General features: G+C 44.6%; 1 protein-coding gene across 4 annotated transcripts in view; it reads right to left on the reverse strand.

Annotated features, from left to right (window-relative positions):
- The window catches only part of USP6NL (USP6 N-terminal like), a 116,180-nt gene extending 102,327 nt beyond the window's left edge, over positions 1–13,853 (reverse strand). Inside the window, exons 1-2 of one of the 4 annotated variants that reach the window (XM_021384363.1) lie at positions 13,653–13,853; positions 6,630–6,719 (exon numbers count right to left, since the gene is read on the reverse strand). In XM_021384363.1, the coding sequence (XP_021240038.1) occupies positions 6,630–6,633 (4 nt within the window). In that variant the 5' untranslated portion in view covers positions 6,634–6,719; positions 13,653–13,853. Of the gene's footprint in view, positions 1–6,629; positions 6,720–13,072; positions 13,277–13,451; positions 13,602–13,652 lie in introns of those variants that run through there. The other 3 variants (XM_021384360.1, XM_021384362.1, XM_021384361.1) reach the window with 3 other exon arrangements.

Here is a 14,482-nt window from a genome sequence, read left to right on the forward strand (position 1 = left end):
CAGCATATATGGCATTAACTACCACTACTTGGAAACAAGAAAGAAATATATATAGCCAAGAAATAACAGTGAGGCAAGACTAAGAATGGAATGCATTCTCCCAGCTGCTAGCTTCAGGAACGAAACCACTTAGTACAACTTAGTATACATGGATTTTTCATGCTGTATCCTCCCTCTTCAAAAAATAAAAATAGGAGTTCCTACACTGCTGCTGCTTCTGATCCAGGAACTCACATCTCACTGCAGTGGTGTAACTGCAATTAATTAAGTTAAATATTAATACATACAGTTATATAATATTAGTATATACAGCTGACAGTTTCAAGATAGTTTAAAGAAAAAGCAGAGCAAATATAAGTAAGAAAAATATAAACATTATCAGTGATACAATTTTTACGAGTTGGCAACATGCATGAGCTGCCAAATTTAAGGATCTGGAAAAGAGTGAAAATGGCGAAATAACAATTAATAAAACCTGCAATTCAACTCTTTAAAACTATGTTTGAAGATTGAAAATATGTGTAAAAATAGCTTCTTTTCAAATCTTCTATCCAGACCTCTGACCCTCATGATTTATGATTTTTCATCATTCAGACCTTGAATCAATTTTTCATGAAAAATCATAGAATCATAGAATCTTTCATGTTGGAAAAGACCTTCAAGATCATCAAGTCCAACTGCAACCTAACCATACTGCTCTAACAACCCACCACTAAATCATGTCCCCGAGCACCACATCCAAATGGTTTTTAAACACATACATGGATGGTGACTCAACCACCTCCCTGGAGAGCCTGTTCCAGTGCTTAACAACCCTTTCTGGAAAGAAGTTTTTCCTCATTTCCAACCTAAACCTCCCCTGGCGCAGCTTGAAGAGAGCAACGAGGTCTCCCCTCAGCCTCCTCTTCCCCAGACTAAACAGCCCCAGTTCCTTTAGTCTCTCCTCATAGGGCATATTCTCCAACCCCTTCACCAGCCTTGTTGCCCTTCTTTGGACCTGCTCCAGCACCTCCATGTCCTTTCTGTACCGAGGCGCCCAAAACTGAACACAGTACTCAGGTGGGGCCTCACCAGTGCCGAGTACAGGGGCAGGATGACTTCCCTAGTCCTACTTACCACACCATTCCTGATCCAAGCCAGGATGCCATTGGCCTTCTTGGCCACCTGGGCACACTGCTGGCTCATATTCAGCCGACTGTCCATCAGCACACCAAGGTCCCTTTCTGTCAGGCAGCTTTCCAGCCACTGCTCCCCAGGCCTGCAGGGTTGCACAGGGTCGTTGTGACCAAAGTGCAGGACCCGACACTTAGCCCTATTGAAACCCATAGTTCACCTTGTCACATCGATGCAGTCTATCCAGGTCCCTCTGCAGTGCCCTTCTACCCTGTGGCAGGTTGACACTCCCTCCCAACTTAGTGTCACCTGCAAACTTACTGAGGGTGCACTCAATCCCCTCATCAAGATCATCGATAAAGATCCTGAATAGGAGCGGCCCCAGCACCGAGCCCTGGGGGACACCGCTCATGACTGGCTGCCAGCTGGATTTAACTCCATTGACCACAGCTCTCTGGGCCCGGCCATCCAGCCAGCATTTCACCCAGCAGAGCATATGCCCATCCAAACCATGGGCAGCCAGCTTTTCCATGAGTATACGGTGGGGGACAGTGTCAAAGGCTTTACCTGAAGTCCAGGTAGATCACATCGACAGCCTTAGAACTACGATTTCAAATTTCAGTACAGAGAATCTAGGAGGCAATAGCTTCTATATTTCTCCATAGGCAGTATTTCTAAGGACTGGAAATAATTACACTGTGAAATCAGAATATTTGTTACAGAAAACACTTTGCATACTGCGTCTTCAGGCTTGTATTTTATGAACGGGCATTTAGGATTCTTAATTCAACCAAAAAAAAAAAAAACCCTTAGCTTGTAAGGTACTGAAATAATCTGGCATCCCTTAGCTACTCATTATAAACATATTTTGGCTTACTTTTGCATTTTCCTTTCCCAGCACGCAATTCTGTGTATGAATCAGAACTTATCCCTTCTCTCAATCTCAGCTCATCGAAAACAACATAACTATGAATTTTCTTTACAATTATTTGCAACACCCTTTCCAAAAGGCACAAAACACACAACCTTGCACTTTGCCATGCCACAGAAAATCACCTGTTCCTCAGCATTTGTTTTCTGAACAGTTCACCTCAGTGCTCAGTTCACTACAGACCCATTCTGGCATGCAAGGAGGGCAAATTGGTTCCATTTTTCCCCCCGTCACCTCCAACCTCAACCAGGCTTTTCTTAGCCTAGGAAGTTTTGCATAAATCCTAAAGACTTTTCTAAGTTGCAAACGCAGAAATAATAACGCACACTTGCCAAAGCATTTTATCTTCATGGTTTCAATCTTCAGGTTGACCTTACTAGGTCATTTGTTTTACTTCCCAGGTTTACTACTCGGAACAGAGAAACCGACAGCCAGATCTACACTCTCTACAGGAAATCAGAAAGAAAGCAGGGGAAAAAAAAAAAGCATTCCATTTTTTCTTTGTCAATGACAAAAACCAAAGGTTCCCTCCATAAACACAAGCTAGAGAGCCAGCTCTAATGAGAGGTCAAGAGAGACAACCGGCTGTCAGACAGAGGCAGCCTTTAATCACACCATCGTGGTCTTGATTTGAACTGGTAAAGCAAAAGTTTCCCACCTCATTACCAGACCACGCTGACCGATTCCAAACTATAAGGTTACACTGCACAGCATCTCTCCAAGCACACGGAACGTGCCCCTGCCCTCAGACAATCACAAAGGAAACCTAAACAAATTACACCAAAGCACAAAGAATAGCAGGTTCACTTCCCAGCGGTATGCACCGTGTAAGTTTTTAGTTTTGTTTCCCACCCCCCTAACTGCAGAAAAAGTTAGAAAAGAATTATTATTTAGAATTTATTGTGACAGCAGAATTAAAAAAGAAGTTGGCACTGCACCCTACGCATTTAAAGGGAAAGAAAGGAAGATGTCAGCAGCTTGTTGCAACAGTATATACCAACAATTACTTTGTTAACAAACTGAGTTCATTGGAGCAGCTTAAAAAAGTTCAATGCACCGAGCTTTCTTCAAAGGAGAAAGCACAGGAAACCTCCCAAACATGAAGAGCACAGTTTATAATAATAAGAATTTATTGTGATCCCACACATTTTCTGGTAGCTAAATGTCAACACCGGGAGAAAACGTGAAAGCTTAAAACAACTCTTTCTGCAGCGTGACATTCCCAGCAGGTCAGACACAGCCAGGATTTTTCTGACAAGCTATCTGCAAGGATAAAATACATCAAGATTATTTAACTTGGCTACACTGCATGCTCTTACCCACCCTTAAAGCATGCAACCTCGTTGTCCTACGGGGCACAAAATGCTACAGTGTCATCTGAAATATGGATTAATCTTAGTCTCATTTACCAAAACAGGCATTTATAAAGGCATTCAATAAAAATAAAAGCTTTAGAAGAGACTACTTCCATTTGAGCAGTTTTGAGATTCCCTGTATTGCCCAAGAACAAAAAACAACTGCCATGAATGCTCAACTGCACAACTGCATCAACATGCTCCTCCAATACTGAATAATACAGGACAAGATCCGAAGCACTTAGCTACCACCTGAAAACAGATGGAAGTTACACAACTGCTGTAGCTCCTCTACTCAGTTTCTGAGAACTTTTAACCAATTGTGCTTATAAATGAGCTTAAACATGTCTTAAGTACCAAGATATTACAGATTACTTCCACGAGCCGTTTCAGTGCGATACCGCGCTCTTTTTAGCAAACTGCTAGAACAACAAGCTTGACAGAAGATAAAAGCAGCTCTTTAAGCTAAGGAATAGGGCGGGCTACAAATAGACTGCCCATGAGTAAACTCAGGACAGTTACTAGAAAAGCAATGCAAGCGTTCTTAGGACTGAGATTCTAGAACAGTCCTTCACACACAACAGTGAAAATGTATGCTGAATCAAATGACGGAACCAGAAGACTTGGATAACAGAGGTATGGAGAAGGCTGAGGTACCCCATTTTTTTGCCTCAGCTTTCACTTGCAAGTGCTCCAGCCGCACTTCCCAAGAAGCAGAAGGTAAAGGCAGGGGAGACTGGGAGCACAAGGAGCTGACCACTGCGGGAGATCAGGTGTGAGATCTCCTAAGAAACCTTCAGGTGCACACGTCACAGAATACCCTGAGTTGGATGGGAGTCCCAGGAATTTGAGATGCATTCAAGGGTTCTGAGGAACCGCAGATGAAGTTGCAAAGCCACCGTTCATCTTCCAGAAGTCATGGCAGATTGCTGCAGTTCTCAGCAAATGGGAGAAGGGAAACTTAACCCCCACTTTTTAAAAGGGAAAAAAGGAAGAGCCAGGAAACTACAGCCAGTCAATCTCACCTCTGTGTCTGGCACAATAATGGAGCAGATCCTCCAGGAAACTACGCTACGGCATACAGAAAACAAAGAAGCCACAGTGGCAGCCAACATGACTACACTAAGGGCAAATCCCACCTGACAAATCTGCTGTAACCCGTTCTACAACAGGGTTACAGCACTGGTGGACAAGAGAAGAGGAACTGACATCATCTACCTGGACTTGCGCAAAGCACCCAACACCGCACGACATCCTTGTCTCTAAGATGGAGGGACATGGATCTGACAGATGGACCGCTCGGTGGACAAGAAGTTGGCTGGATGGTCACACTCCAACAGTTGCAGTCAATGGCTCAACATCCAGCTGGAGACAAGACTGGTGCTACTTACATAACATTTTGGTCAATGACGTGGGCAGGAGGATCAAGTGTATACATTCTTAAGATGATAAATACTTTGCAGGTTGAGGTATTTAGTAAAGAGGAGCCTAAAACTACGTATACTGAGCTTGTAGTTCAAGTTTCTCTGAAGCAAACTGTAAGTTAAGAAGTCCAAGAGCAGCTGAATATAAATATCTGATTTATTTCTTTTTATCTATGTTTTTTAAAAGGCAGCATTTTCAGTTTCGTCCTTGAAGCCCACCAGAGAGAGCAGACTTAAGCATCCAATCTAACACAGGAATGTGATATTCCTCCTTCAAAGAATAGACTGCATTTTGCTTAACATTATTATAAATCACCACAAAAGCACTGCTAAATTGTTACCTTCCCTTCCAATAAGGGTATTCATCCCTCCTAATACAAAGCAAACTCTCCATTCTGAAACCATGTCAAAAATCTCATCAAAATCATAGGCATTCTGCTCAAGCAATGACAGCATTTGTTTTGCCCTAACATCACAGCAATACCTCAGTGAGTCACATTCAACAAAGCAACTATGACTTAAAAGGTAAAAAGACACATACGTATTTGTTATGTTTAAGGCTATCTATTAGGCAGTGACAGCACATGAGACGCTCTGTAAATGAATTATGATTAACATTGCAGCGTTTGGCAAGTCAGGATATTCAGGTACATGAATAAACTGCCTGTAAAGATGTCATTTATGCAAGACTGCAAACACGAAACATCAGAAAATAAACAAATGTGAAGAGCAATATGTGAAACAGATAGAATTCTATGTGCACTCAGCATGAACCCTAAAGTTTAGCAGACATCAAAAAATACTACTGAAAGAATTGCTAATTGCCAAGAAAAACAAGATTTTCTCCATGACTTTCTCCTTCAGATGTCAAGTACAATTATTTTTATTTAGTTTGACAAGAAATGCAGCCAACACGTTTCCTTCAGTCACTTCCACCCAGACAAGCAAATGGACTCATCTTACTAATAGAGGATACAATTATTCTACAGACGTGCTCATTCTTCAACAGATTCAGTAGACTTGTGTTGAAACTAAGCTATGTTATTTACATACTCCTGTGCATATGAAGTTCAAGTGTTATTCCTGTGTGATGCAAGGCCAGGTAACGTTGCTGCCAAGATTTCTATTAAGAGTTCTCAAATCCACAAAACTTACGACAGACATTCAAATACCTACAACAGTTTCCTAAAAAGAAATCATCTTAACCATCAGATACAGCCTAAAACAAAACTCCTGGTGTCTTCCATGTTTGGTTTTTTTCCCCAATCAAAAGGGATCTTAAGTCACAGTTTTCTAAAGCTCATCTCTTTCTAACACATGCCAAAATTCCTTTGGGAATCAGAGCTCTATACTGGAATTTGAGCAATATATTTATTTTTTCCCATAAAATGAAGTCCATTCATTTTACACTGGATTTCCACCAGCTATTTCAATTTACAGGATGTTCACATCTTTTGGAGTTTATAAAGAAACCCAAGACATTTTCCCCTCAGAGTTGTATGCTTTATTTATACTGGAAAAAAAAAAACCCACACAACAAACATCAGCTTGTTTCAGAACCCACCTTCTTGAAAATGACACCAGACTACCAACATCCAAGCCTTACAGAGCACATATTGATCAGCAGTTTGCAGGTTAAAAATAGTACCTGCCAGATCTCAGCTTTTATTACTGAATAAATGAAGAGACAAGATTCTAAGACCCTTTGTAAGGCAGAGCTGTCTTCCAAAGCCCATAACAGATGCACATTTCTTCTGAAATGCAAACTAAGGGTTTCTTTTTTCTTAAATAAAGGAATTTACTCACTCATGACTGGAAACTTCTTCGCATGTAATCCAAACCAGGTCTTGAAGCAAGGTATCTTGTTGGAGAAGGTTTCTCAGAGGTATACATGTCCTGGTAATGGTAAGAAAATAAAGAGACTAATCACTTTTCAACTTCAAATAAATAACACGTTTATAAATAATAAACAGACTCTCTCACTATCTTTTCACCCCCCCAGTTTTGTTTTGTTTTTTTAAAGGAACACAGACGTATTTGTTATGATTGAGGAACTTTACACCAGTGGATATTTTGAAGTATCAACTCAAAACGTGTACTTTCTTTAACATTCATATTATAAACTTGTTTGCATGGACTAGTTCATAAAAGCTAACCACTTCCAGGAGATACCAAACATTCTTATGATCTTAAGCAACTACACTATGGATGTAGTAACTGAAAATACCATCAGTCACTTTTTCCTGCAGCAGAATTCTCCTCAGCTAGCAAGAAGTTGCCATGAAAACCATACTTTTTGATATATAAGAACTACAAACTGATTTACAAAACAATATATATATATACAGATTGGCACCAGCACCCAGCACTTCCATGGAAACAAAACCTGAAAGTTAAGATTTCTTCTAACTGTAAACCATCAGATCCATCAATATCTAACCAAAATGAGGCAAAGATACCTAAGCAGGGCAGATATGGATTCACTAACAATAGGCCTGGCTTTCCCTGAGGCCAAACACGCAGGGCTTAATCTTCAACACTGATAGCACAGCAAGTACATCTTTAACATTATTACATAATCTCCATCCTGCTGCTAAAAGCAATCTGATAGAACTGTTACATTCAAATAACTTCTCCTTGCAGTTGTGATTAAAAGCAAAAACAAACATGTCTATAATGCCATGAAGTTTTCCTCTAATATCAGCACAAACATCGTTTCCATAAATGAAACAATATTATGTGACTTATTTCCTCTCTTCAAACCAATTAGAACTGGCTGAACCTGACCACCTGTGGCTGCCAAGCCAGATCATATCTTCTGCTGACTCAGATTTCAAGTTTCAACACCTCTGATCTCTTAATGCTTAACAAATAAAAATAATTTATACACAAAAAGACAGAAGAGATTTGACTACAGCATCCTACAGCGTGACTTAGCAAAACATTTCCAGATTTACAGCACGTGCCAAAGAAGCAGAGGACCTAACATAGGACGGGATTCACATCACAAGAAGACTGCTGTATCAGTTGCTAAAACTTGCAAAAAAAAAAAGTTCTGACAGCCAAAAGGAAGCCATCAGTAACACTGTAGACTGAAAATTGCAGCCAGTGTTTTTGCACTGAAAAAGTAATGCAGGGAAGAGGCTCACCAGGGGAAGAAAACCTAGACAGGCTCAAGCAGTAGGCCCAGGTGAACCTTATGAGGTTCAATACATCCAAGTGCAAGGTCTTACACCTGGGTTGTGGCAATCCCTGCTATCAGTACAAGCTGGGGGATGTAAGGATGGAGGGCACAGCCCTGCTGGAAAGGCCTTGGGGTTACTGGTGGATGTCAAGCTGAGCAGGAGTCACCAACATGCCAAGCATGAGGCAGAAAGCCAGCCGGATCCCAGGCTATATCTAAAGAAGAGTGGGCAGCAGGTAAAGGGAGGCACTCCTGCCCCTCTGCTCTGCGCTGGTGAGACCTCAGCTGGAGCACTGCATCCAGATGTGGAGTCCTCTATACAGGAGAGACATGGTCTTGCTGGAGAATGTCCACAGGAGGGCCACCAAAATGATCCATGGAATGGAACACCTCCTCTATGAGGCCAGGCTGAGAGAGCTGGGGCTGTTCAGCCTGGAGAAGGCTCCAGGGAGACCTGAGAGCGGCCTTCCTGTATCTAAAGGGGCTGTAAAAAAAAAAGGGGAAAGACTCTTTAGCAGGGTCTGTGGTGATAGGACAAGGGGAAATGGTTTCTAACTAAATCAGGGGAGATTGAGATTGGATATTATGGAAGAAGTTTTTACAACAAGTGTGGGGAGGCACTGGAATGGGTTGCCCCATGAGAAGTGGTGGATGTTCCATCCCCAGAGACACTCAAGGTCAGGCTGGGCAGGGCTCTGAGCACCTGAGCCAGCTGTAGGTGTCCATGTTCCTTGCAGGGCAGCTGGAGCTGTCAGCCTTTAGGGGTCTCCTCCAGCTCAAACGATTCTACGATTCTATAAAAATGGTATCATGCTGAAGAAACATGTATACAAACATTAAATTAAAATAAAAAAAAAAAAAGCCAGACAAACACAAAGCCATTACATGGTGCAGTCACTGAAGAACAACAGTTTGAATTGCAGGCCTTGGCAATTCTCACTTAGTAGTTGCTAAATTAAACATGTAAGCGCATACAGCCTAATGAAAAATAAAGTGTCCGGTTAAAATGTGTCATTAGAACTGCAGTCTTGCCAGTTTTCTTTTCATTACTGATGACAAAATTAGCAAATATAACCTCCATGACATCTAATCATTTACTGCACTAATTATAGTTATTATGTTAAGAACAACAAATGAGTGTTACAGATGGCACTCCACCCAGGTCCAAAGCACTTGTGGCTGGAGTTCCATACATCCCCTGTGCTCAAGTTGTCCTTCAATCTTACAGAGTCAACTGGAAGACTGGCATCTCCAACTCAATGTGTTTTTCCTAAGTCATCGTCTCACCTCGGTTTTTAAGGTATGAGCTGAGCATACCTTGCCTCGGAGACATCACATTACGTGCTATTTTACTGTTTGTATGGACAGGAAAAGGCTGCGCATGGGGACAAACAGAACATCAGCTCTGAAAACCACCTCACGCTAACGACAGCGTAACCACCCGTCATACCATTTATAAAATCCAGTCACATAAAACTAAGGAAACAAGTAGTGGGGAATATAGCAGCTATATTCCTAAATTTAGCAGCTATATGCCTAACAATGTTGCAATTATGAAAAATGAATGTTTCAGTAAGCCCTACAAACTAGAATTCAGACTTCCGTATGTAAGATGTTCTAGCTATCTGTATCTGAATACTTTGTTTAGCTGTTGCTAATATCTCTTCAGTAGCCAATAAATGCTTCCCATTAAATTTAGTTTCTGTACTTTGAAACAGCAAGGATATGTGTTTTGTAGCTTGGGCATTTTCCTTGAGACCATTTTCTTGGACTGTTTGAAAATAAAAGAAAGCTTCTTATTTTAACTTGTAATTTGGAGCATAATGATAGCAAGCAGTATTGGAAAGCCAGGAAAAGTTAAGCCTGCCAAATACCAGAAAGTCAGGACATTCAGAGATCTCTGGACTGAAGCCAGTGGGATGAGGTTCAACAAGGCCAAGTGCCGGGTCCTGCACTTTGGCCACAACAACCCTAGGCAATGCTACAGGCTTGGGGCAGAGTGGCTGGAAGGTTGTGTGGAGGAAACGGACCTGGGGGTATTGGTCGATGCTCGGCTGAGCATGAGCCAGCAGTGTGCCCAGGTGGCCAAGAAGACCAATGGCATCCTGGCTTGTATCAGAAATAGTGTTGCCAGTAGGAGTTAGTGTCCCTCTGTACTCAGCCCTGGTGAGGCCCCACCTCGAGTGCTGTGTCCAGTTTTGGGCCCCTCACTGCAAGAAAGACATTGAGGCCCTGGAGCATGTTCAGAGGAGGGCGACGAAGCTGGTGAGGGGTCTGGAGCACAGGCCTTATGAGGAGCGGCTGAGGGAGCTGGGATTGTTCAGTCTGGAGAAGAGGAGGCTCAGGGGAGACCTTATCACTCTCTATAACTACCTGAAGGGAGGTTGTAGTGAGCTGGGGGTCGGCCTCTTCTCTCTTGTAACTAGTGACAGGATGAGGGGGAATGGCCTCAAGCTGCGCCAGGGGAGATTCAGGCTGGACATTAGGAAATACTACTTTTCTGAAAGAGTGGTCAGGTGCTGGAACGGGCTGCCCAGGGAGGTGGTTGAGTCACCATCCCTGGAGGTGCTCAAAAACGTTTAGATATAGCGTTGAGAGACATGGTTTAGTGGGGTTATTGGTGGTAGGTGGATGGTTGGACTAGGTGATCTTGTAGGTCTTTTCCAACCTAGCTCATTCTATGATTCTATAATACAGTGTTGACGTTTTTCGTAAGGATGTGTTATGGAACTAAAATCACTTTGCCCTCTTAACCAACAACTCGACTTATGCCAGTGTTTACTGTGTTCTCTCCTGTACACAAACACTACCTAATACCACACAACAGTGAAAAGAAATAATGTTACTGTTGATTGTCTTGCTTAAATATATCACCCTGAAAAACTGCACTTTTATTCAAGATAGAAGCTGATGTGCTCTTCCAATTGGCAAGGCTATTAAAAAAAAAAAAAAAAAGGAAATGAAAAACTTCCACACATAGCTTTGATCTTTCTCTTTTCCTGGAGGGCTAACCCTTGTACCCAACCCAGTATCTCCCCAGCTAACAAGACATTCACTAGCCCTCGGCACTATTCAGCTGCCATGGTTGCAAAATGATCAGCACTTTAACTAAGGTTTGAATGGAATACCTGAGGTGGGAGAAGTTCTTTACAAACTTGAGCGCACTAGAAATATATTCAATTTTCCACACCTAACATCAGGTCTCCTTTTTACCAAGTATTCTGTCTCATAATAATGAATGAGTCTGGTCTAGAGGGAGGAGTCCCTGCCTATAGCAGGGGGGTTGGAGGTAGATGATCTTAAAGGTCCCTTCCAGCCTCGACCATTCTATGATTCTATGACTCTATGAATATAAGCCAGATTAAAAGTAAGTTATAGCACATTGTAACTGTGCACAATGATTTTATCTAGAGAAAAGACAATCAAAGATTCAAGTCTCACCTGTGATTATGTTATTGTAGCATCTGTTTAACTTGGATACTAAGGAGTTTACACTATATTTGTATCCCCAATTCCAAGACACAGAAATCAAAAGAGCATCATGCAACCGCACATGTCAATGACAAAAAAGCCTAAGTATAGCCTGCCTGCACAAAACAGTACTTTGCTATTATTTTCTTTCTTCTTTAAACCAAAACATTACTGCCCCCCAAAGAAAACTGAGCCAGAGCTTTCAGAAGCACGTTTTAAGGTTTCATACATAGCTGGGTTGCCAACAGTATGCCTGGAATGATTGGTTTCCATGCTGTATGTTCAGAGGGCAGTGGAACAGCTGCTTAAAGGCAGTACTAAATACTCACTTCACACAGCAACCAAGCTGAATTAATTTCAGAGTTATGATCAGCAACAAGAGGAACTACAAGGAAGCAAGACTAAGCCACGTAACAGCACAGCTATCAAAAAAAAACAACATAATACAAATTCCAAACATAGCACCTGGCTTCCGAACATCCTAGCTCAGCACCATGCCCACGACAGCAAGAATGTAGAATTCACAAAACACGAGTACTAGATGATCTCTGAGGTCCCTTCCAACCCAAGCCATTCTATGATTCTACTACTTAAGAGGCTACACCAAGCCATGGACCGGCCACAAATGAGGAAGCACACAGAGGTACAAACGAAACAGCACAGGGCACACCCTCTCCTTTGTTCGGAGCAGGAATATTTACACTACAAAGCGAGCTGCCTCAGTTTCAGGCACTGCTGATTGGCCGCTGCCTGCAGTACACACGAGTTTGAGTTTCGGCTGTCACACAGCAGCTCCAGCTCCCAAGATAACACACCAACCTAACAACCACACCGAGCAATTCGTTAATAGGAGCGTTCTGGCTGAACCGATCCTGCACAGAACATCTTGATTGTGGGCAAGGCTCACAGACTCACCAAGTTTCGTCTCACTTTAAAGCCAAAAAAAAAAAAAAAAGCTATAAAATTGGCCGTGCTAGCAGCCCTGCCTTCTGTGCAGCTGCCTGCTCCAAACTGAGAACTGCACAAAGAAAGTTATTATTCGGGCAGCCGCCTGGTACAGGAGTTGGGCAGCGGTGCTGTATGTCAGCTCTTGGCTCTGCCTGTCCAGTGAGCGGGGTGGTTTCCTGCAGAAAGCCATCCACCTCATAGAGGGAAACAACATCGGGAACTGCTGCTTTGCTGGTAGTCCCAGTGGAGACGGAGGGTGAAGATTGGGCTGCGCAGGGCAAAGCACCCGGGGCTGCGGACCCTCTGCCACATGCTGCGGCTCTCAGGCCGCTGTCTTTCAGCTAAACAAAAAGCAGACAAGGGAGCAGGTACAAAACGCACCACTGCCTGGAAGTCCGACTAAAACAAGTTTAAAACATCCAAAGCCTCCCTGCTCCTGACAGGAGCGATACAGCGGCCTTACCGAAACCCCAGCACCCTGACAGGGACGGGGGCCTCGTGAAGCCACGGCAGGGACCCCCGACCCCGCAGCCCCACTCCCACAGCAGCCCAGACCCCACAGCCGCTCACAGGGCTGGGCACCCCGCTCCCCCACGGCCCCTCTTTGGAGGTTCCCCCCGGGACAGCCCCAGCACCTCGCTCCAACCTTACAAAGGGACCAAGGGGCATCTCCGGCAAGGCTTCCCTCGCACTGCCCCCGCACACTCGGCTCGACCGACTCCCCAGCGCTCCCCACAAGCGCACACCCCCGCTCTGGAAATGGAACAGCCTGGAGCACATCGGTACCCTCCCGGAGCCGGCTCTCGCCTCTCCCACCTCCCCAGCTCCACGGGGTGCGCACAGCCCGGCCCCCCCGAGTGAGGATGGTAGCGCCCTCCTCCCCTCAGCTCTCTAGGAACTCCGTCCCACCCCGCCCGCCTCATTGGAGAGGTCCGACGCGGCGTTTCCCCCCACACAGCACCCCGAGAACGGAAGGGTCCAACCCACGACCCCAGGGGGGCGCACAACGGCCGGCTCGCCCCTACCTTTGCTCGCCTTCCTCTTCTCCCTCCTCCCAGGGCCTCTATCCGCCTCCTCCCCAGCGGCACTTCCCCGCTCTGCTGCCCTAGGAGCGGCGGCCTCCAACCAGGAAGTGCCCCGGCGTGACACCGGCGGCCGCCGCTATGGAAACCCTGCCCGCCCCCGCCCCTCCCCGCCCGCCGCCGCCGCCGCCATCTTGGACTCACACCGAGGCCTGGAGGTGCCCGACGCGGCCCCACTCCTCGCTCCCTCCGCCGCCATCTTGGGCTCGCAGCGAGGGCTCAGGGTGCCAGGGCTGAGGGAGCAGTCCCTCGGTGAGGCTGGGGTGCCGTTGGGAATCCAACAAGACCCATGTGTTTGGCTCTGGGGCCACATCCAGCACTCATCCTCCATTGCCACTGCGCTGGGTCTGTGCCTTCCCTCTGTGGTAGTGGGGGAAAAGCGGTAGACGGGACTCTTCGTCCTCTGTCATAGCCATTGGGTCTGATCTACCAAGACCCTCGTGTTTATAACCCTGATCCTTTTTCAGTTTTCTGACCAACCAGCGCTAGATGCTGGAAGGTTGAAACACAGCTTGATGGGTGGAGTTCATAAACTCGTAGATGGAAATACATATAAAGGGACAGACCGGATTGCCCATTCTACCGGGATCGTGCACACATTGCTAGTAGGACAGCTTTGATCCCAGCCCTGCCCTGTCCTTAAGCAGCTTCCCATGCTGGAGTCTTCCCACTCGCTGCACGCAAGTAACATCCATATGCATAGCTGTGCTTTGCATGGGGCACTCGCCTCGGTTACAAAACCGGAAAGGAATAAGCACAAAAATGTGACAAACAGCTGTTTGAGGCTGTGAGACATCTCCAGTGCCTCAGTGATGTCATTACCAGAAAGCGGTTAGTTTGGTGTAAAAAGAAAACCATTGTGGTTATGACGGAATTTGAAATAGCAACGTACTATGATTTCACTTTAGAAGCATTAGATTAAAATAAACAGTAATTAAAATGTGCTACTAAATGACACGTAGGAATGGTACAAA

Source organism: Numida meleagris, chromosome 1, assembly GCF_002078875.1.
Source record: "Numida meleagris isolate 19003 breed g44 Domestic line chromosome 1, NumMel1.0, whole genome shotgun sequence".
In the NCBI taxonomy this organism is placed as follows: Eukaryota; Metazoa; Chordata; class Aves; order Galliformes; family Numididae; genus Numida; species Numida meleagris.